The sequence below is a fragment of the Lepidochelys kempii genome, chromosome 2, assembly GCF_965140265.1.
Source record: "Lepidochelys kempii isolate rLepKem1 chromosome 2, rLepKem1.hap2, whole genome shotgun sequence".
In the NCBI taxonomy this organism is placed as follows: Eukaryota; Metazoa; Chordata; order Testudines; family Cheloniidae; genus Lepidochelys; species Lepidochelys kempii.
In genome coordinates, this window is record NC_133257.1 from 91,680,746 (window position 1) to 91,704,504 (window position 23,759).

Genomic DNA, 23,759 nt, shown 5'->3' on the forward strand with positions numbered 1-23,759 from the left:
AGGATCCGTGTGTGCGCGCACACCTTAGCAGGAACAGTGCTTGGGACCCCCCCTCTACAACAACTTTGCAATCTCCCCATGATCCCATTTTGGGTCGGGATCCCCATGGTTACAGCACCATGAAATTTTAGTTATAAACATCTGCAATTGTGAAATCGACCAATTTTAAAACCCTCTGGCTGTGAAATTGATCAGAATGAACCATGAATTTGGTAGGGCCCTACCTATTAGTATTGAAAAATAAATAACCTGAATGAAACCAAGCACAGGCCTCTTTGTATATCACCCCACTAAACACTTCCAACAACAAGATGCTGGGTTATATATTTCTGCTTTTCACTTACTGACTTAAGTGAATTTTCAATCCATGGGGCAGTGATCATAGGAAAAATAATTTGATTTTGCTTGATAATGTGAAGTGTCTCAAGTGTTTTAATAAATCTAACTGTCACAGCCTTGACCTCTCAGCTAATACTGCCAATAATTCTACTGATTGTAGTTACCGTGATATTAACAGCTGTCCATTAGATAGATACGGGCCTCAGACAATTTATTTATTTCACACAGGCTACTAAATAGTTACTACCGATCTGAACTAGATTTAGATTAGTGACCTAGATGGGAAAAGCTCTGTTCCCCATTTCCCGTTCATTATGCCATTCTGTTTTCTTGTTAAATCCCTTATGAATAAAAGGTGATAATTTAGAATTATTTCAACTTCATCAATTATGAAAACTCACAATCGATTACATGTTTATAAAATCTAATACTACTAGATTTACATCTTAATCTTACCGAAGGCATGTAGAAAATGCTCTCCTTGCATTTCTGTAAACAAAATGGATGGGGAATCCTTTAAATGTGTGACCATCAGGTACTGCTCTCCTTATAGCATCCTGAAATTCTTCATTTCCTGCAGAGATGCTTGTGGCGCGTTCAAGCTCATAGGCTGCCAAGGCTGGTGACAAGAGATAGGATAGCTGGTCATCCCAAACTGTAGTAAAGCCTAGATCCTGTAGGATGAATCACAGAACAGAATGATTGGTCTCAAGGCACTAAAAAAAAAGTTTAAACATATGGTAGATTAAAACAACATCTATTACATATGTGTGCTGAGATTAAGTCTATCATGCTGACCAATACTGTCTTATTGTTTCCTTATAGTCCTGTCAGTATCCATCTGCTATCTCTTGTTTAATACTTCAATTGTAAGCTCTTTGGGGCAGGGTCTTTTTGTTCTGTGTTTGTACGGAACCTAGTGCAATGGGGTCCTGCTCCATGACTAGAGCGCTGAGGCCCTACAATATTACAAATAATAAACAAACAACAACAAATCTTTCATTAATCAGTCAATGTTGGAAATGAAAAGTAAAAAAGGTCAGTACGGCCTACCAACTACTATTACAAAAATGTGCCTTTGGCAGGAATTACACTGATACACAGAAGATTTAGTTCAGGATGAGCTGCACGTGGGGTAACTTTGTACTCAAAGGGAAATCTGTTTTAGAGGCAATGATGGGAGGGCTACAGTTCGTGTGGTTCAGGCAGGGGTGGGCAAACTACCGTCCAGGGGCCACAGCCGGTCCTCCAGACATTTTAATCCGGTCCTCAAGCTCCTGCCGCGAAGTGGGGTCCAGGGCTTGCCCCGCTCTGGCGCTCCAGCCGGGGAGCAGGGTAGGGGTCTTGCCCCACTCCACACAGCTCCCAGAAGCAGCAGCATGTCCCTCCTACAGCTCCTACGCATAGGGGCAGCCAGAGGGCTCCGCATGCTGCCCCTGCCCCAAGTGCTGCCCCCACAACTCCCACTAGCCAGAAACCACAGCCAATGGGAGCTGTAAGGGCAGCACCTGCACACAGGACAGAGCCGCCTGGCCGCACCTCTGGGTAGGAGCCACAGGGGGGACATGCCACTGTTTCTTGGAGCTGCTTGAGGTAAGCGCCGCCTGGACCCTGCCCCCCTGACCTTTTCGTGCAACCCAACCCCCTGCCCCAGTCCTGATCCCCCACCCGCCCTCCAAACCCATCAGCCCCAGCCCGGAGCACCCTCCTGAACCCCCAACCCCTCATCCCCAGCCCCACCCCAGAGCCCGCACCCCCAGCTGGAGCCCTCCAACCCCCAATTTCGTGAGCATTCATGGCCCGCCATACAGTTTCCATACCCATATGTGGCCCTCGAGCCAAAAAGTTTGCCCACCCCTGTTCTACAGCAATTATGAGACCTGAATCCATGGCAACAACAGACTTAGAATTTTGTATGTTCTGTTTTTCTCCTAGCTCTGAACTGTGAATTAGCAAAAATTAAAAGTAAAGTCAGAGTACAAGTCAAGAAAAAAGAAAAGCAGACTAGAAATAAATACAATTGACCTAATTACAAAGTAATTTTTGCATAAAGCCAAGAGCCACTTTGTTAGCATGTGTGTAAAAAAAGAGCAAGGCAAATCCCAAAGCGAGATTCACTTACAAATAACATTTCTACTGTCCCAGTAAAAATAATTTCCAAAGGGAATGGACTGCATAACCTGACTTTAAAAAAAAAATACATAAATTGAAAACTACAAAATTCAGTACTGTGCATGATCTTTATTTGCTCTATATAATGTAGTACCTTGTTTGTCCAATCTACTGTTAAAAAATTCCTGTTTAGGAAATTAAAGAGTGTTTGGTGCATAGTACTGGGCTTCAAACTAAGCCCACTAACTTCTTCTTCCGCAGCAAGTATTGACAGTCTTGAGGCATGAATAATTAATCTCAAGATTTACATAAAATAAAAAGCATGGATAAGGATACAGTTAATTAACTTGGTTTGTGATCATGTCAGATAAACTTTGTGGGTTAGGTCTATCTAGTACAAGAATGAGACCGTGCCAAAAAACTGCCATGCCCCCACAGATTCTAGAGAAAGTGGCTCAATAGCATTCCTTTCTCTGAGTCGTAAAAGGAAAAAATGGTCCAATTTACTGCTGGGGGACACCATTACAATGAGATGTGATATGGAGATCATGACCAACTGCTACTAAAGACACTGTCTTCTAAGAATGTGGCTGTTACTCCTGATATGGCTAAACTGCAATTAAGGTAACTACATTAATCAACCCAAATTCCTCTTGTAGTTTAAACTGAATAAATAATTCAGTTCTTGTCCTAAACTTTTGTGTTATGTCAGTAGTAGGTAGGCTGGCCAGATAGCAAGTGTGAAAAAGGGGGACACGTTGGGGTTTTTTGGGAGAGGGAGGGGGTGTAGTTGTGTATGTAAGACCAAGCCCCTAATATTGGGACCTTTGATCACTCTAGTGGTAGGTGAAGTATGAAAGCACATTTGTATCTGGCTCTTTTTGATGAAAGAGACTGTATTAATGCGAGTATTACTGTACATGGCTAGATAGTTTATATGAAGTGAGGTAGACAGTTAATGGGGGAAAAAAAAGAGGATTAAAGAAGGGCTTACAATTTTGGAATCAGTCTTCAGAAACGCAACGGAAAACGTCATGAGAATTTATTCACTGAAACCAGTCAGGAAAATAGGTTCGTAATTAGATCAGTGAGGCAGATAATAAATTTAGTATTAAGAGTTTAAGGAATTTTAGGAATTTCTGAAAAATGAGAGATCAAAGACTTGTCCAAGTTCCTTCCTATCTATCTGTTTTACCAAGTCAGAAGATTAAATCTAAATCTTAGGCTTTTGCTACAGCCCTAGACTCCCTGGGAAAAATCTAGCTTTTTCCCCAGTACAGTTTTGGACATATGGGAACCTGAACTTGAGAAGCAAGATTTTGAAAGCAGCAAGAAATACTGACCAGTTTGCTTACAACCACTGTGGAAGAAACAGTTACTTGCTCTAACTGTGGTTCTTCGCAATCTGATTCAGATGTGTATTCTACTTAGGTGCATGATTCCCCAGCACTCTGGAGCCTAAGAATTTTTCCTAGCAGTACCAGTAAAGGGTCGGTGCTTGCGCCTTGTGGGTATAGCTCCTCCCGAGACAGAATCGCCCCGATTCCCTCAGTTCCTTTGCACCAAACACCCACAGATTAGACTCTGATGCAGAGGGCACAGAGGGTGGTGACGGAAAACATATCTGCATCACACCTAGAAGAAAAGACAGTTACCTGTTCCATAACTGGTGTTCTTCGAGAGGTGTTGCTCATGTCCATTCCATATTAGGTTTGTGTGCTCACCACATGCGCTGGAAGTTTTTCCCTCAGTGGTATCATAGGGGATCGGCTCTGGTGCCCTCTGGAGTGGTACGCACATGCCGTGGTTTAAGGGGTGCCACCAGCTCTCCCCACCCTCAGTTCCTTCTTGCCACCAGTGACTGTGCTGGAACATCTACGGCTTCGGCTAGCCTTTTTTCACTTTGTTCAGTGTTTTGAACTTTTCTTGTAAAATAGTTGTACATAGTTAAGTTTCCCTTAGTGTGTTAGTGTTAAGTGTTAGTGTTTTTATTTGGTTGGTCCCGAATGGGACTTAGCCTAGGGATGGGGCATGCCCCAGTCCCCAGGCTTTAGGCCCTGCAATTGTTGCAAGAAACTGATGCCCATCAGTGATCCACATAATAGTTGTTTAAGGTGTCTCGGCGAGTCGCATTTGAGCGACAAGTGCCGTATTTGCAAGTCCTTCAAACCTCAGACTAAGAGGGAGAGAGACTTCCATCTCAAAGCACTCCTAATGGAATCAGCTCTAACCGTGGCACCGGAACAGTCGAGGTCTGACTCTGCCCTGAGCAGTGCAGCGTGGGTGTGAAGCATCCCATCGGCACGGTTGACGGATTGGCACCAATCCCCCGCCCCAGCACCTGCCAAGCAGCAAAAGAAGACTGGGAGAGGAAGATCTCCTACATCCCGCAAGGGGAAGGAGAGGGCAGGAGGGGGAGCCAAGGCCTGAGGAGGCCAGCTTGATACCTCCTACTGGGAATTGGATCCTGGCTCAGCTCAAGCAGTCCAGCCACCCCAACCCATGTCTGCCACACCAGGCAGTAATGAGGGCCTTCGTCAGTTAGAGATCCCGTCAACGCCAGAGGCCCTGCAGGCAGCGCAGGATATCCTGGCACAACTGGGGCCGCCCACACTGCCTACGGTGGTAGCCCAGTCTAGGGGTAAACCTGCCTTGGGTCCTTTCTATCACGGGGGACATCCCACCAGCACTCACCCACACTGAGCCACCAGGCCTCCAAGGCAGAGAGGCAGGCTCGGCAAAGCCCTCATCGGTCTCTGGACTCAGGGCACCACACACAAGGCTTGAAGCGTGCCTCGCCAGTGACCTGGCACAGGCCTGCAGAGGTCCGCCCTTCCTGGCATCAACAGCACCGGAACTGGCCCAATGCTTCACCCTTGGGTCGACACCAGACAGTGGGGAAGGAGGGCGGGTCACGGAATGGACATGAGCAACACATCTCGAAGAGCACCAGTTACGGAACAGATAACTATATTTTCTTCTTCGAGTGCTTGCTCATGTCCATTCCATATTAAGTGACGCCCAAGCAGTACCAACGGAGGCGGGTAGGAGTTCATGGACGAGCAGATTGCAACACAGCTCTGCCAAACCCAGTATCATCTCTGGCCTGCTGAGTGATTGCATAATGCGCTGTGAACGTGTGAACCGAAGACCACGTTGCGGCTCTGCAAATGTCCTGGATGGGAATGTGGGCCAGAAAGGCCACAGAGGACGCCTGGGCTCTGGTCGAATGGGCCCTTATGATCGGCGGCGGTGACAGGACCTGTGCCAGCTCGTAACAGGTCTGAATGCAGGAGGTGATCCAGTTAGAAATCCTCTGTGAGGACACCGGAAGGCCCTTCATCCTGTCCACTGTTGTGATGAAGAGTTGGGTAGACCTACGGAAGGGCTTGGTATGCTCCAGGTAAAATGCCAGGGCACATCTTGACGTCCAGGGTGTGCAGCCTCCTTTCCTCACTAGTGGTGTGCAGCTTGGAACAAAAAGCACCAGGAGGAAGATGTCCTGGTTGACATGGAAGGAAGAACCACTTTTGGCAGAAAGGCCGGATGGGGTCGCAGTTGAACTTTGTCCTTGTAGAACACAGTGTATGGTGGCTCCAATGTCAGGGCTTTAATCTCTGACACTCATCTCAGTGATGTTATCGCCACAAGGAAAGCGACCTTCCATGACAGGTGGGAAAGGGAGCAGGAGCCCAGAGGCTCAAAAGGGTGTGGGACAGGAGCCCAGACTCACAGGAAGAACCTTTTGAGGCCTCTCAGGAATCTGATCAACAAGTCATGCAAGAACACCGTCTGACCTTGGATCAACAGGTGGAAAGCGGAGATGGCTGTGAGGTGCACCCTGATGGAAGAGAGTGCTAATCCCTGGTTCTTAAGATGAAGCAGGTAATCTAAAACAGATTGCAAGGAAGAGCGCGACAGAGAGATGCTACGCTCAAATGCCTAGTGGGAGAACTTGGCCAGGTAGGTCGCTTTGGTGGAAGGCTTCCTGCTTTCCAGGAGGACTTGCTGGACCTCGTTAGAGCAGGCCTGCTCCTCTGGGTTCAACCACACAGCATCCATGCTGTGAGGAGGAGGGAGACAAGGCTGGGGTGTAGGAAGCACCTGTGATCCTCAGAAATCAGATCTGGTCGGTCTGGAAGGGGCCAGGTCGCTACTATGCCCATCAGCATGCCGAAACAATGTTGTCATGGCCACGCCGGGGCAATTATGACGACTTGGACCTTGTCTCTCTTGATCTTTGACAGGACTCTGCTGACGGGTGGTATCAGCAGCAACACATACATCAGACCCCCTGACAATGACAGGAAGAAGGTGTTGGAGAGAGAGTCCTTGCCCAGACCTTGCAGGGAACAGAATTGATGTCATTTCCTGTTCTGCCTGGTGGTGAACAGGTCCACTTGGAGAGTTCCCCATCTCTGAAAGTGTGTTCGGGCTACCTCTGGATGGAGCGATCACTCGTGGTGAGAGAAAAAGGACCTGCTGAGGCAATCTGCCAGCGTGTTCCTGACAATCAGGGAGGTGACAGGCCTCCAGGTGGATCGCATGCTTGATGCGGAAATCCCATAGTCGGAGAGCCCGTTGACAGAGAGCCAATGAGCGTGCTCCCCCTTGCCTGTTGATGTAGAACATCAAGGCTGTATTGTCAGTCAACACTCTCACCATCTTGCCTGACAGATGCGGTAGGAAGACCTTGCAGGCCAAATGTACCTCCCTGAGCTCCTTGACATTTATGTGCAATGTCATCTCCTTCGGGGACCATGTCCCTTGTGTCTGTAGTTCGCCTAGATGTGCTCCCCAGTCAATGTCCGAAGCATCCGATATTAGTCCAACCAAGTGGCGCGGGCTGTCGAATGGAACCCCTTTCAGGACAGCCTAGGGGACAGTCCCCATTGCAGGGAGATGAGCATGGGATGACTGGGATGACTTTGCCCAGGTGATCTCTGGACTGGGAATAGACTGTCAGCAGCCACTGCTGCAATGTTCGATTTCTGAGCCTTGCATGGTGGACAACATACATACATGCTGCCATGTGGCCCAGCAAACACAGATATACCCGAGCTGTGGTTAGAAGGAACTCAATGACCCCCACAATGAGATCCACCATCATCTGGAACCTCTCCTGTGACAGGAAAGCTCTGGCACAGGTGGAGTTGAGCACCATTCTGATGAATTCTATCCTTTGCACTGGAATGAAAGTTGACTTTTTGTCATTCATGAACAGGCCCAGGGACCGGCACGTGACCTGTAGCACTGCAACATCCTGTTGGACTTGAGACCTGGAGAGGCCTTTGACCAGCCAGTCATCGAGAAACGGGTATATTTGAATACCCTGAAGCCTGAGGTAAGCTACTACCACTGACATGCACTTGGTAAACACCCTTAGGACTGTTGTTAGGCTGAAAGGTAGGACTGCAAACTGACAGTAGTCTGATCCACCCGTGAAGCACAGGAAGCATCTGTGTCCGATCCGGGAGAGGATAATGGAAGCAAGGGAGACCATACGGAACTTCAACTTCTTTAGGTATTTGTTGAGGTCTCGCAGGTCCAGGATGGGTCTTAGACCGTCTTTGGCCCTTGGGATCAGAAAGTACCGAGAATAGAATCCCTTGTTCCTGTACTCAAAGAACTTCCTCCATCACTCCTAGCTGCAGCAGGCCCCTCACATCCTGCATGAGGAGACTTTTGTGAGAAGGCTCCCTGAAGGGGGCGGAAGGTAGAAAGAAACTGGAGGGTATAGCCCTGGGCTACTGTGTTGAGGACCAGCGGTCCAAGGTTATTGCGGTCCATGCAGGGAGGAAAAAAGAAAGGCGATTGGAGAAACATAGGGAGGATGGATCCAGGGTACAGTCTGGTAGGTAGCCCTTGGGCGCACCCTCAAAATGCCTGTTTGCCACCATGCCTGTTTTGGGCGGTGCCCGACTGGGTAGAGGGTGGTGGCTCTGGCAGCATTTGTTGCCTCTGCTCTTCTTATGAGCGGTCTCTTGCCTGGGTTGGCTCCCTTGACCCTGTGGGCTATTGCAGCTTGAACCGCTTACAGGCCTGACTCATGATGTAGAGCCCTAGGGTTTTCAATGTAGTACAGGAGTCCTTCAACCTGTGTAATTTATTGTCTGCTCAGCAAACAGCGCTTGGACATTGAAGGGAAGGTCCTGTATCGACTGTTGGGCCTCCATTGACAAGCCTGAGAGGAGGAGTCAGAACACCCTCCGCATGGAGTGGCAGAGGCTATGGTGCATGCTACAGAGTCCACCACATCCAAGGCTGCTTGCAGGGCTGTTCTGGCCACAGCCTTGCCCTTGAGGATCACCCAGAACTCCGTCCTGGTGTCCTCAAAAAGTGAATCCTCAAACTTGGCCATGGCTTGCCACATATTGAAATCTTGGCAGTTGGCTACCCTCATCTGGGGAATTAATAAACATTAAGTCCAAACAAATCCAGCCTCTTTGAGTCTTCTCAGTCTCTGCAGCCAGGAGAAGAGAGCTTCCACTCTCTGGCTTTGCCCCTGTCTGTCTGCCCCTTGGCTTCTTTCCCGAGGATTTTATCTCATGAGTATCTCATGAGATGGGTCCCTTAAGACAGACAGGGAGGGCGTGTTTGTGGGGGAGGAGGAGTGGAGAGGAACTGGATAGCACAGATCGATTTGATGATGCTTAGGAACCAGCTATTGCTTGTAATCGAGCCCCAAAAACTTTGTCAAAAGTAATCCAGCATGTCTCTGAACAAAAGTGGGATAAAGGAAGCATTGACTAGACCACTGCTCTGGACCAAAAGAATCAAAATGGGCACTTGGGGGTGCCGGGGGAAGGTATGTCAACTGGCCAAACTCTAGACCCAACTGCCTCCTCCTCTGGGATCTACACCCCTTTCTGGGATAATCCCGCTTCTCCCAAGGAGGAAAAGGGTGCCCAAAGGTGCTTTGCGGATGGTATTGTTGCTGCTGTTGGCCACTGATGTGGCGCCTCTGCACCGAGTGTATATATACCCCCCAAGGAACGTAGGGTGGCCCTAGAATCCTTGAAGGAGTGCAAGGTCTCATCTGTCTTGTCCGAAAACAAAACCCGGTCATGAAAGGGAAAATCCTCTACGGCCTGCTGCACATCGGGAACAATGCCCAAATTCTGCAGGGAGGAACATATGTGCAACCCAATTGGCACTGCTACTGAAGATCTCCAATCTCAGGCACACAGGGCACTGCTGGACCTATAGTAGAGCACCCATAGGGACACTACTTGAAGAACCAGCGGCAACACTCTCGCAACCTGAGGGTGACCTCTAATCTGACACAGGCCTCTGAGGCTGAAGCAGGCCACATGGCCTGTTCAAGCAGGTGATGCTTCATGTGAAGGTCCTTTGCCTGAGTACATTTAATGAACAATCTACAGCTCAAACACTGATCCTTGGTGTGGGCCTCACTCACACACAGCAAGCTCCATGTGTGAGGATCATTGTTGGGGGATCACTCCCCCACACGATGGACAATGTTTAAACCCCAGTGAAGGCATCACAGGGGAATACTTAACTAAATACGACTAACACTAAGGGCACGATTAATTATATACTACTAGAAAAAAAAACCCCAAACACTAAAATAGTGAGAGACTGTGATGTTTAGGCCACACAGAGATCAGACTCTAGCCACAGGCAGTACGAAGGAACTGAGTTTGGAGACAGGAAGTGCCACCTCATGTAGCCAGGGGAGGGGCTGTGGCCATGAGACGCAAGTGCTGCCTCATTATGGGTACTGCTAGGCAAAATCTGTGGCTCTGATGTTCTGGGCGCATACACATCTAAGTGGAATACATGGCTTCATCTAGTTGAAGAACTAAAATCTTTTCAGACTATACTTCTGCACTGGCGAAATGTAACAGAGTTCTTCTAAAGTTAAAAAAAGAGATGAGCCGAAGAGGGGCTTAAATCCAGGAACGCTATATCCAGGAGGTTATATGTGGAACAAAGTGTAAATTTTTTAATAAGTATTAGTCAAATTTTACAGAAATTAATGTGAAGACTTACGGGTATATCATAAAGACTAATCCCAAGTCTTTAGCAGATGTTTAAAGATTAAACTATTTAAACTAGCATTTCTTAAAAAATATATTGCATTTGCTTTTAAAAGGGCTTCTTTATACCCAATGCAGAAAAAATCAACCCCAGCACATTACTGCACTATGAGAAATCAGTTAAACAGGAGAAGGGACAATACCAACCTTGGAAGGTACTGAGATATTTTTAATCTTGTAAATTTCTCAGACATTAGAGTGATTAAAAACAAACAAATACAAATTTTTTAATTGCTTGATGCAATCCTCTCAAACAGTTTCTTTCAGTCACATACACTAAATAGTGGTGCAATGGTGACTGCTGAGAGCATGTACTGTAAACCAAAATGCCCCCCCCTCCAAATTTTTAGACAAGTAGATACTAAAAACTTGATACCTCATTTATTTGGCATACCAATGAAAAACATTAAAGAACAGTACCTTTCTGTGTTCTGACACCAGTATTCTCAGCTGTAATTCTATCTCATTGCTTATTACTGCAGCATCTATTGTGGAAGCACAAAGAGGGGGGAAAGGAGGAAGTGAAGTTGTGGCCCCTGGAGAACACACAGATTTGATTGCTTCTCCACTCATTGGTTTCCATTTAGATTCATCATGCAGGTCGAACACACAGACTTCCACTGCATCAGAGGGCTGGCAATTCCCCAAGAACGTCTGATGATTAAAGACACATCCTACTGTTCGATAAGGATACATTGGCTTGGGTTGTTCAACAAGTGGAGGGTCATCCGGATTGATAGGAGTGTGGATGTATCTAAAGATCAAAAAGGTATGCTATTATATTAAGAATATTTTGAAGTAAATAAATGTTTACTTTATTGGGAGAGGGTTACAAGATATAAATATTTAGCTGGCATAGAAATACAGTGAGATTGTTTCACTATGAAAGAACCTTGCATCACAAATTACTTTTCTTAATTTAAATTTTGTCCCCCCGCCCTTTTTTAAAAATTTACATTAAAAGGTACTATGACTAAACTAACATTTTTCTTTTAATCTTATTGTAATGAGATGCTCCAAGATATCACTACTGTTCTGCAGATGGAAGGTGTTTAAAACCAGCATGGGATCACATGAAATCCTACACTCTTGCCCCCACTTCACCTTCACTGAACATTCTTACATAAACTTCCATTCTGGGTAACAATCCATTTATTCATACTTGCCATGAAATGTATCGTTTGTTTAGTTCATATTATGTAGTGCAGTCAGCTGATGAGCAACTGCTTCTCTTAAAGCTTCAAAGAGATCAGTCAGTGAATTAATGTTGCTGTGCCATTCTCTCACTTCAGTCATTTTGGAGGAGCATAGGGTGCTATGCTAGGGTGCTCTGTATTTTAGAGTATATAGGGTATATTTCTTAAAATCCTTCTTGTCCAATTGTTATGTGATATTGCATTGTTCAAGTAATACCACCTCCGGAGCAGAAAGATACATGTGCAAAATAAAAAGAAAAATACAAAAAAAAAATAATAATAATAACTAGGGAGCACTCTTACTACTCACTGGTACTGTGTGAGCACTGGCCTTCCCCTCAACTGCACTCACTGCATTTGCTTTTAAAAGAAAAATGTCAAATTAACTACTTTTAAAGATACAGATATAGATAGACAGATATTTTATTCTCTTCCCCTCTCCTTTTTTGTGTGGAACATAGGGCCTTCACCACTGCCTTTCCTGTTTGCTGGTCTCCTTAGCTTCTTCCTGTGTCATTCTGATTGCTTTCAGTTTTCCATATCTTTGGTCTATTCATCACCTCTTGCCCTGGTAATTCCAGTCCAACACCTAACTTATTTAGTTTTTTCCTCCATTTATTTCACAGCAATCTCCATTTTCATTCTGTCCTATCAGTTTCTGTTTCATTCTTCTCTAGATTCTTTGTGATTTTTTTTTCTGGCCATCTGGTATTGAGCATTTGTCTAAGGCAGCTGTTTATGGAAAATTGGAGTTTAGATTGTAAGGTTGATAAGTTTCCAAGTGTCAGCACCATATAATAAGACCGACTTCACAATTGTGTTAAATATTTAAAGTTTAGTTTGGAAGACAAGAGTTACATTTCTCCAAATCATCCATAGAGTTAGAAAGGCATGTCTGGCTTGTGCTATTTTAGCTTTAAGGTCTTTGATTATTCCACATGTTGTACTTACAATGCTGCCAGGATATGTGAAATATCGGACTTCTTCTAAGTCAGTCCAGAAAATGTTATTGGTGTTTCCTGTGCGTTAATTCTCGTATTAATTTTCTCTGTGGTGATTTTCAACCCTACTAATGGTGCAAAGGCCTGGAGATCACAGAGACATGCAAGCCAATACAAATGCATTAGCAGACAAATGGAATAGCAAATTGATATCATCTGCAAAATTAAGGTCCTCTAACCTGTATGCCCTGGTCTACACTAGGACTTTAGGTCGAATTTAGCTGCGTTAAATCGAAGTAAACCTGCACCCATCCACATGATGAAGCCCTTTATTTCGACTTAAAGGGCTCTTAAAATCGATTTCCTTACTCCACCCCTGACAAGTGGATTAGCGCTTAAAGCGGCCTTGCCGGTTCAAATTTGGGGTACTGTGGACACAATTCAACGGTATTGGCCTCCGGGAGCTATCCCAGAGTGCTCCATTGTAACCGCTCTGGACAGCACTCTCAACTCAGATGCACTGGCCTGGTAGACAGGAAAAGAACCGCGAACTTTTGCATCTCATTTCCTGTTTGGCCAGCGTGGCAAGCTGCAGGTGACCATGCGAAGCTCATCAGCAGAGGTGACCATGATGGAGTCCCAGAATCGCAAAAGAGCTCCAGCATGGACCGAATGGGAGGTACGGGATCTGATCGCTGTTTAGGGAGAGGAATCCGTGCTATCAGAACTCCATTCCAGTTTTCGAAATGCCAAAACCTTTGTCAAAATCTCCCAGGGCATGAAGGACAGAGGCCATAACAGGGACCCGAAGCAGTGCCGCGTGAAACTGAAGGAGCTGAGGCAAGCCTACCAGAAAACCAGAGAGGCGAACGGCCGCTCCGGGTCAGAGCCCAAACATGCCGCTTCTATGATGAGCTGCGTGCCATTTTAGGGGGTTCAGCCAACACTACCCCAGCCGTGTTGTTTGACTCCTTCAATGGAGATGGAGGCAACACAGAAGCAGGTTTTGGGGACGAAGATGATGATGATGTTGTTGTTGTAGATAGCTCACAGCAAGCAAGTGGAGAAACCGGTTTTCCCGACAGCCAGGAACTGTTTCTAACCCTGGACCTGGAGCCAGTATCCCCTGAACCCACCCAAGGCTGCTTCCTGGACCCGGCAGGCAGAGAAGGTACCTCCGGTGAGTGTACCTTTTAAAATACTATATATGGTTTAAAAGCAAGCATGTGAAAGGATTACTTTGCCCTGGCATTCGCGGCTCTCCTGCATGTACTCCCAAAGTACATGTACTCCCAAACCTTTGCAAAAGGTTTCTGGGCAGGGCAGCCTTATTGCGTCCTTCATGGTAGGACACTTTACCACTCCAGGCCAGTAACACGTATTCGGGAATCATTGTACAACAAAGTATTGCAGTGTATGTTTGCTGGCGTTCAAACAACATCCGTTCTTTATCTCTCTGTGTTATCCTCAGGAGAGTGAAATATAATTCATGGTCACCTGGTTGAAATAGAGTGTTTTTCTTCAGGGGACACTCAGAGGAGCCCATTCCTGCTGGGCTGTTTGCCTGTGGCTAAACAGAAATGTTCCCCGCTGTTAGCCACAGGGAGAGGGGGAGAGGGTTGAGGGGGTAGCCACGCGGTGGGGAGAGGCAAAATGAGACCTTGTAACGAAAGCACATGTGCTATGTATGTAATGTTAACAGCAAGGTTTACCCTGAAAGAGTGTAGCCACTGTTTTATAAAATGTGTCTTTTTAAATACCGCTGTCCCTTTTTTTTTCTCCACCAGCTGCATGTGTTTCAATGATCACAGGATCTTCTCCTTCCCAGAGGCTAGTGAAGATTAGAAAGAAAAAAAAAAAATGCACTCGAGATGAAATGTTCTCCGAGCTCATGCTGTTCTCCCACACTGACAGAGCACAGAGGAATGCGTGGAGGCAAATAATGTCAGAGTGCAGGAAAGCACAAAATGACCGGGAGGAGAGGTGGCCGGCTGAAGAGAGAGCTGAAGCTCAAATGTGGCAGCAGCGTGATGAGAGGAGGCAGGATTCAATGCTGAGGCTGCTGGAGGACCAAACCAGTATGCTCCAATGTATGGTTGAGCTGCAGCAAAGGCAGTTGGAGCACAGACTGCCACTACAACCCCTGTGTAACCAACCGCCGTCCTCCCCAAGTTCCATAGCCTCCACACCCAGACGCCCAAGAACGCAGTGGGGGGGCCACCAGCCAACCAGTCACTCCGCCACAGAGGATTGCCCAAAAAAAAAAAAGAAGGCTGGCATTCAATAAATTTTAAAGTTGTAAACTTTTAAAGTGCTGTGCTTAAAGTGCTGTGTGGCATTTTCCTTCCCTCCTCCACCACCCCTCCTGGGCTACCTTGGTAGTCATCCCCCTATTTGTGTGATGAATGAATAAAGAATGCATGAATGTGAAGCAACAATGACTTTATTGCCTCTGCAAGCGGTGATCGAAGGGAGGACGGGCGGGTGGTTAGCTTACAGGGAAGTAGAGTGAACCAAGGGGCGGGGGGTTTCATCAAGGAGAAAGAAACAGAACTTTCACACCATAGCCTGGCCAATCATGAAACTGGTTTTCAAAGCTTCTCTGATGCGTACCGCGCCCTCCTGTGCTCTTCTAACCGCCCTGGTGTCTGGCTGCGCGTAACCAGCAGCCAGGCGATTTGCCTCAACCTCCCACCCCGCCATAAACGTCTCCCCCTTACTCTCACAGATATTGTGGAGCACACAGCAAGCAGTAATAACAGTGGGAATATTGGTTTCGCTGAGGTCTAAGCGAGTCAGTAAACTGCGCCAGCGCGCCTTTAAACGTCCAAATGCACATTCTACCACCATTCTGCACTTGCTCAGCCTGTAGTTGAACAGCTCCTGACTACTGTCCAGGCTGCCTGTGTACGGCTTCATAAGCCATGGCATTAAGGGGTAGGCTGGGTCCCCAAGGATAACTATAGGCATTTCAACATCCCCAATGGTTATTTTCTGGTCTGGGAATAAAGTCCCTTTCTGCAGCTTTTGAAACAGACCAGAGTTCCTGAAGATGCGAGCGTCATGTACCTTTCCCGGCCATCCCACATTGATGTTGGTGAAACGTCCCTTGTGATCCACCAGAGCTTGCAGCACTATCGAAAAGTACCCCTTGCGGTTTATGTACTCGGCGGCTTGGTGCTCCGGTGCCAAGATAGGGATATGGGTTCCGTCTATGGCCCCACCACAGTTAGGGAATCCCATTGCAGCAAAGCCATCCACTATGACCTGCACATTTCCCAGGGTCACTACCCTTGATATCAGCAGATCTTTGATTGCGTAGGCTACTTGCATCACAGCAGCCCCCACAGTAGATTTGCCCACTCCAAATTGATTCCCAAATGACCGGTAGCTGTCTGGCGTTGCAAGCTTCCACAGGGCTATCGCCACTCGCTTCTCAACTGTGAGGGCTGCTCTCATCTTGGTAAAGCAAGTCACAAAGTTCCATGAAAGTGCCCTTACGCATGCGAAAGTTTCGCAGTCACTGGGAATCGTCCCAGACCTGCAACACTATGCGGTCCCACCAGTCTGTGCTTGTTTCCCGAGCCCAGAATCGGCATTCCACAGCACGAACCTGCCCCATTAGCACCATGTTGCATGCATTGGCAGGGCCCATGCTTTCAGAGAAATCTGTGTCCATGTCCTGATCACTCACGTGACCGCGCGGACGTCGCCTCCTCGCCTGGTATCACTCTGCCAGGTTCTGGTGCTGCATATACTGCTGGATAATGCATGTGGTGTTTAATGTGCTCCTAATTGCCAAAGTGAGCTGAGTGGCCTCAATGCTTGCCTTGGTATGGTGTCCACACAGAAAAAAGGCATGGAATGATTGTCTGCCATTGCTCTGACGGAGGGAGGGGCGACTGACGACACGGCTTACAGGTTGGCTTCAGGGAGCTAAAAATCAACAAAGGGGGTGTCTTTACATCAAGGAGTATTTCAGGCAGGACTTCACAGAGGGTTCCAATAAGAAATGGTGCACCTAAGTTATTGTTCTTATTGGAACAAGGAGGTTAGTCTGGCCTCTGATTGATACATGGCTAGATTTACCTCGCTGCACCTTCCCTGTGAGTGACTGCAGTGTGACCTAGAGGAATGAGTCCCCTAGACGGGGGAGGAGGCAAATGAGTACAAAACAAATCTGGTCTATTTCTTGTTTTGATCCACTCCATCTATCTTTTACATCTTTGGCTGGCAGCAGACGGTGCAGAAGGACTGCATGCCATCCACATCTCATGGCTGCTCGGCAGAAGATGGTACAGTACGACCGCTAGCCATCCTCATCTCTTGCCTGCCCGGCAGAAGATGGTACAATACGACTGCTAGCAATCCGTATCGCCTGCCCGCTCACCATAAGACGGTTCAATAGGACTGACTGCAGGACTAAAGAGAATGACCTGGTCAAGTCACTCCAAATTTAGTCCCTGTGCCCATGTTTGCCCAGGTGCTCCCGGCTGACGTGGCCAGGAGCACCTCGGACACGACGATGACAGCTACCAGTCATATTGCACCATCTGCTGCCAGAAGGCAATGGGTTGCTGCTACTGTGTAGCAATGCCGTACCGCGTCTGCCAGCACCCAGGAGACATACGGTGACGGTTACCTGAGCGGGCTCCATGCTTGCCGTGGTATGGCGTCTGCACAGGTAACTCAGGAAAAAAGGCGCGAAACGACTGTCTGCCCTTGCTTTCACGGAGGGAGGGAGGGAACGGGGGCCTGACGATATGTACCCAGAACCACCCGAGACAATGTTTTAGCCCCATCAGGGATTGGGATCTCAACCCAGAATTCCAATGGGCAGCGGAGACTACGGGAACTGTGGGCTAGCTACCCACAGTGCAACGCTCCGGAAGTCGACTCTAGCCTCGGTACTGTGGAAGCACTCTGCCGAGTAAATGCACTTAATGCACTTAGAGCATTTTCTGTGGGGGGACACACACTCGAATATATAAAACTGATTTCTAAAAAACCGACTTCTATAAATTTGACCTTATTCCGTAGTGTAGACATACCCTATGTGAGAGTCTATTGTATGCCACTTGGGTGTTCTATGGTTTTTGTCATTAACCAATCACTACCAGTAAAAAGATCATGGATGACGTAAGACATCCTTGTCCGATGCTCGCAATAACTTTGAATGCTTTAGTCACGTATTACTTGGCATTTCCTATTTTAATAGATGATCGGAACTGTGTACACAAATTTTTGAGGGATTCTATAGTGGCATAGCAACTTCCATCAAACTGTTCTGTCACTGTATCAAAGGGTTTGGAAATCAGTAAAATTCATATAAACTGGTGACTGTCATTTGATCAACAGTTCTATGATGATACATAGGTTTACTATGTGATCGATACATGATTTTTCCTGTCTGAATCGTTGCCTATTCTTAGCACAACCTTGAATCTACCATTTTCTTTATTCTGGCTAGAATAATAAAAGTGTAAGTACCTTACCTGGGATAGACAGTAGTTGAATGCCCTTCCAGTTTTCACACTGACTGAGGTCTTCTTTCTTTGGAAGCTTCATATATGACCCTTTTTTCACGATTTCATATTTTTTCTTCTTTTTTATAATCAGCCCATCAAAATGTCCACTGTGTTCCTCAAGTCTGCCTTAAGGACCTCAATTAGTATATTATCTGGCCCCCGTGCCTTTCCACTTTTTAAACTGATTGACTGCTTTCTCTACTTCTACTCTCCTGATAGGTCCTAGCTCATCATCTATTTCTTCTTCTTCTGTACTTGGGAAATTGGCCACTGGCTTGCCATTCAACTGTTGACTCAAGTACTTCCTCCATGTATTTAGTTCTTCTGAGGTCTTGGTTGTTAGGTTGATATTTGTTTTTCTTTCTGACAACTGTCTAATGATGTTGTACAGTGTCTTAGTGTCATTTTGGGCTGAAGTAGTCTATGCATCTGTTGCCATTTTATCTATAAAGTTTCATTTGCCTTTCCTAGCACTCCTTTTGGCCTCTTTTTGTTCTTTACAGTATATTTCTCCTGGAGTCACCGCATCTTGTGTTCTTGTTACTATTTAGTTTATTTAATTTTGCATCTTCTGTTTTATACCATATACCCTCAGATAACCATTTGTTGTGATGTTTCTTCCTGAATGTCAGCACTCCTTCACATGTTTTAGTGAAAGTTTCCTTTACCCGTTTTCATTTGCTTTCTGCTGTCCATCATCTTAATCTTCAAGTACCTCGTATCTGTTTGCTAGCTTTTTGTGTTGTCATCTGTTTTAGCTTGGTGATGTTGTGATATAGACATCCTGTTATTCAGATCTCTTCTTTGTTCTTATTTCTGTTATCAATTTAGCTATCACTAGTGTGCAGTGCATTCCCCCATCTTCTAAACGTCTTCATTTGTGCCGAACTGTAACATGACCAATTTGGTTCCCTGTTGTGTGGTCTGGTTACCTCCAACTTATGAATTATATGGTGTGAGAAGATAGTTCCTCCAGTGACCAAGTCATTCATTCCACAAAAATCAGCAAACATTTCACCATTTTCATTCACTTGAACAAAATCTTGTTTCAAGCAAGAAGTGCTGTGAGTTTGTTTTTTAAATGAATATTGAGCATTTGGAGGACTTTCCTAACTAGATATTACTTGCAAAGTAACTGCTGGTCCTAAACTATTTAAGCGTACCTCTTTAAGCAAAACATTCTAAATGCATAATGAGTTAAAGATCAGTCTGAGGCCAGAGCAGGCCAAAGTCAAAAAGTCAGAGTCCATTACCAAACTGAAAGCATGGGAGAGAACCAGGATTAGGATGGGACAGGGTCTTGCACCGGGCTCAGCAAGGGTCCTAAGCTGAAGACAGTAAACCAAGATCAGGGTCAGGAGCCAGACCAAAGTTGACAGATAAGAGTCCGGAATCCAGGCGACTCACAGCGAGCAGTGATGAGGAAGGGATCTAGGACAAAAGAGGTCTGCGTTGCTCAGACAACTCCCAGAAATGGCCTCCTGGTTTATATGGAGAGTGCCAGCCAATCATGTAATCATGGAGGGCTGTTCTCATGCTCCTTAGGGCAGGACTTCCTGCAGGGCTTAGCCTCAGTACTTCTGGGTGGCAACTCCTCCGGGGCTCCTGGCTGTGATAAGGAAATGGCATTTGCCTCATACCCGGCAGCGCCTTGTTCTAGTGCCATGGGTTTTTACACAGACCCAAAAGATGGGAACCTGCAATGACATTACCTATGTTTGGAAAATATATTTTACATTATCTTAATTCCCCTAAACTCATTTTACTCACCTGTGTCCCGTTAAACTCTCCCAAAAAGTGATGGTTCCATCAGTCCCACAAGTCATTACCCATGTGTGAGGGACTCCTTTTGCTTTTGTTCCTACACAAACAAAGGCTTCCAATCCATATCCAAGGAGAAGGCTACACAGAAGGTTAGCATGATCTTCACAGTCACCCTAGATAACAAATGTATTTTTTATTAACCACATGAACACATATTGCAGTAATTTTTAAGTCTTCTAGTCATGGTGCCCCAAGCCTTTTTTTAAAAATAATTTATCTACAAAAAGAGCACAGCAAAACAATAGTAGGTATTTTTAAAAATGAGCAATGTGTGTGTTATCAAGTATCTTGCAATTCTTTTGTGAATATATTACTCATAGAAAGTGGCAGGTTTGACAACCATGGAGACTGTACTACCTAGAGGACAGGTACAGCAAAGAAATAGTAAGAAACAAGCCATACATACAATACTCACTCGAGGGCAAGTTCATGCATTAACCTGCCAGTGTGCCTCAGCTGCATCCCAGAAGCAATATTTCTAAGGGGCATGAGATATGTGCCACTTTCCATCCCCGTTACATTTTCATCCTCTCAGAGGAGACTGACAGTTTTATTTGTGGTGGTTTCATCATGTGGACACCTGACCACTAGGAACTTGACTGAGATCTCCAACTCATTTCACAGACAAACTTATTATTCTATTCTGGTGGCCTGTTAAATCTCTCCACCTGACAAGTCTCTTGGTTCTCTGTGAGGTATTGCTTCATTTCCTCTAAGAGAGACTAAAAAACACCCCCAAAAATAAAAACAAAAATTTCATTTTGAACTGAAACAATCAGTGTGATGCAATTTTTAAGAAAACTTTTGTTCTGTCTCTTGAATCACACTCTGGGTATGAGTATTATTCAAGAATATTTCTACTTATTTTATTTTAGAGTGACTTTAAACCAAAACAGGAGCTGGAAGAACATCAACACAGGAAGCAGTCCTGTTAAATAGTAAAGGTACAAAAATCAGGCAAGTATCTGCTGGAAATATAACAAAAGCTCTATTGCATTATCACACACTTAAGGTAATAATTAAGCCAAATTACAAAACAATTTGAAAAAAAAAAAGAGAAGTTTTAGATTTTATTTCTCAAGTTTTTTTTAAGATCATTAAGCAATTAAGTTTTTTTTTAAAAATCTCAGTAATGGTTAAAAGAAAATTAATGCAGCTAAATACAACTCTCAACTACAAAAGAACATCTTTCAGAAGTTGTAAAGCAATTATTTGAAATATATACCGAATAATTCCAAGAATGAATTAAATACTGAAAGCGATCTCAGATATCCTAAAGTTAGCTGAGATTTTATAAAACTGTGACTCAAATATTACGTCAGAGTTTTGCATTTCTCCAACAAAAACATATGGTTTCCAAATTTTTACAAAAAAGATCAGAAGTTGTTTTCCTTAAAATACATCTATTCTCACCTCTAAGAAAAAAAGTTTTCCAAAAGTACTGCATGAAGCATAACACTCCAGTACAGACAATGAGTCTTTTCAGAAAAATTGACTACTGCATTCCTCAATTATTCTAATGATGTTGTATGTTTTGCTAAAATTTATTATTTTATACCCCGAAGAGGTTTCAATGCTAATGTAAAACCCCCTAAAAAGCACTTACTGAAAGCAATGTTGGTGAGTCTATAGAGCCCCCACCTGATATTAGGGGTCATTATGATGTTGAAGGATAAGAAATTAAACCAAGATTCTATCCATTTGTGCTCATTAAAGATCCCATGGACCTTTCATAGGAATAGTGTAATATTCTAATTCTAATATTCAAATTTTAAATGTGGGAAACTACATTTGCCTATTTAAATTCTGTCTGCAATTTCAGTTGGCTATGGTATTCTGCACTTCCTATGATAAACATACAGGTGTAATTATTTTTTATGGTTTAACCCTTCAGAGGTGGCAGCACTTTAGTGGTGGTGGGGGGGGGGTGTACAGAAGATTCTTGCTTCTCTTTGTTGCAGTCTGTGATTATTCGTGATGAAAGAAGATATTTATTCAGATATACAGTAGATGCAATCCATAAACTGTACAGTCCCTACTCATCTAATGTACATTGTGAAAATTGAAAACAAAGATTTGTTTCCAACCTGTTTATAGCATAACCCCCCTCAGAAAGAGAGGCTTGTAAGAGACTTTTCACCTTTCTATGGATCATTCAAAACATTCTTTGCCTATTGTTTAATGTATATGTCATGATATGAAAAATACATGATAGGCACGGGTTATCATTTGTAATTTAGAACATATCCCCTTCGAAATAGAGTTTAATGTGTATATTTTTCAACGTATAAAATATTAGTCACTTTAAATAATTAAAAATATAGCACTGCAGTTACACAAAGGAATATCCCATTATACCTTATTTCTACACAGAAAAGCCAGAAGGGTGCACCACTGTTCTTGTTTACCACCACCTCCTCCAATGACAGGGGCTCTTTCATAACCAAGGACATTAACAAATCTTGCAGCTTGCCTGGGTGTGTCCAGCAACCGGCCTGCTCGAAGTGGTCTGACATATGAACACACTGGACGGTTTATCCCATTTTCATCCTGAACATTAAAAAAAAATTGTGATGAATGGGGATTAACCAAAGTTCCGTGTGAAAACAAAATGCCATCAATCTTTTCTGGGAATGAACAGCTGCACAGCAAGATGAAACCTGTGTGTAGCTAACTCTGATCTTTTGCTTTAAAAGTAGAAGTAATTTAAAAAAAAATTCTTTGATTTGCTTTTCTTTTGTTTTTAATGCCCTTTTAGAAGCAAAGTAAACAGTATTAAAAGGAAAAATTAAAATTAAGTGAATTTAGCCTTGGTTAAAAAGTGCCAGATTGACAACAGATAGTCCTTGAATCCATAGAACAGGCACAACAAGGTAGTAGCAGTACTAGCTTCAACTTCATCCTCCCCTTCTAGGAATGAGAAGTCGCTCAGCCAATCTTTGACAGCTCTGCTGAGATTGGTAACAAGGGTGTTAATTTTATTTATAAAGTGCACCCACTCCAGAGTAACTCAGGGTGCCACACAGGCAACTGCATAAAATTATAAAATCTTTTCATTAAGTATCATATAATGTAAAATGCAAAGACAAAAAATATTAAAACTAAAGAGGGAAGAAGTTCCTGCATAAAAGACAAAAAAGGTCCTGACAGTAAACATTCACCAGCTCATTCTAAAGACCTATTTAACATGGTCACATGGCAATAAACCTTTAGGTTACTGCCAATCAGGGCTGGATTTGAGCTACGGATATACATCCTAATTCCAATGCCTCCCACAATATTTCAAGGTAAAATATATTGTATCATCATTATTTTTATGCATATTGGGGTTATTTTAAGTCATACAAAATCAAGTAGATACTAATAATTCTTAGATATTCCTCAACATCTCCAAGAAATCAGAATGAGAAGAAGATTCTGAAAGATCTCCTATCGGGTTATGAGGAATGCCTGCAGCATCAGCTTCTTCATAATTTTAAGACAGTTTCAAGCAGTATAGAAAGTTCACTTTTACCACTGCAATATCACATGGTCAAGCAAAACTAGTAGTAAGTTATACAGGTCACGCTAATAAAACCTTTTAACATACATATTCTGTATAATGTACACTAACTTCTCACTTAATGTTGTAGTTATGTTCCTGAAAAATGCAACTTTAAGTGAAACGATGTTAAACGAATCCAATTTTCCCATAAGTTTTAATGTAAATGTGGGGGGTTAGGTTCCAAGGAAATTCGGGGGGGGGGGGCAGACAAA

General features: G+C 44.5%; 1 protein-coding gene across 7 annotated transcripts in view; it reads right to left on the reverse strand.

Moving 5' to 3' along the window:
• Positions 1-23,759, reverse strand: part of CEP76 (centrosomal protein 76) — a 45,366-nt gene that overhangs the window by 1,437 nt on the left and 20,170 nt on the right. For 6 of the 7 annotated variants that reach the window (XM_073331648.1, XM_073331649.1, XM_073331651.1 and 3 more), the window contains 4 exons: positions 22,362-22,553; positions 19,950-20,116; positions 10,935-11,268; positions 796-1,013 (listed from right to left, as the gene is read on the reverse strand). In XM_073331648.1, coding sequence (XP_073187749.1) covers positions 796-1,013; positions 10,935-11,268; positions 19,950-20,116; positions 22,362-22,553 — 911 coding nt within the window. The remainder of the gene's footprint in view (positions 1-795; positions 1,014-10,934; positions 11,269-19,949; positions 20,117-22,361; positions 22,554-23,759) is intronic. The other variant, XM_073331654.1, reaches the window with a different exon arrangement.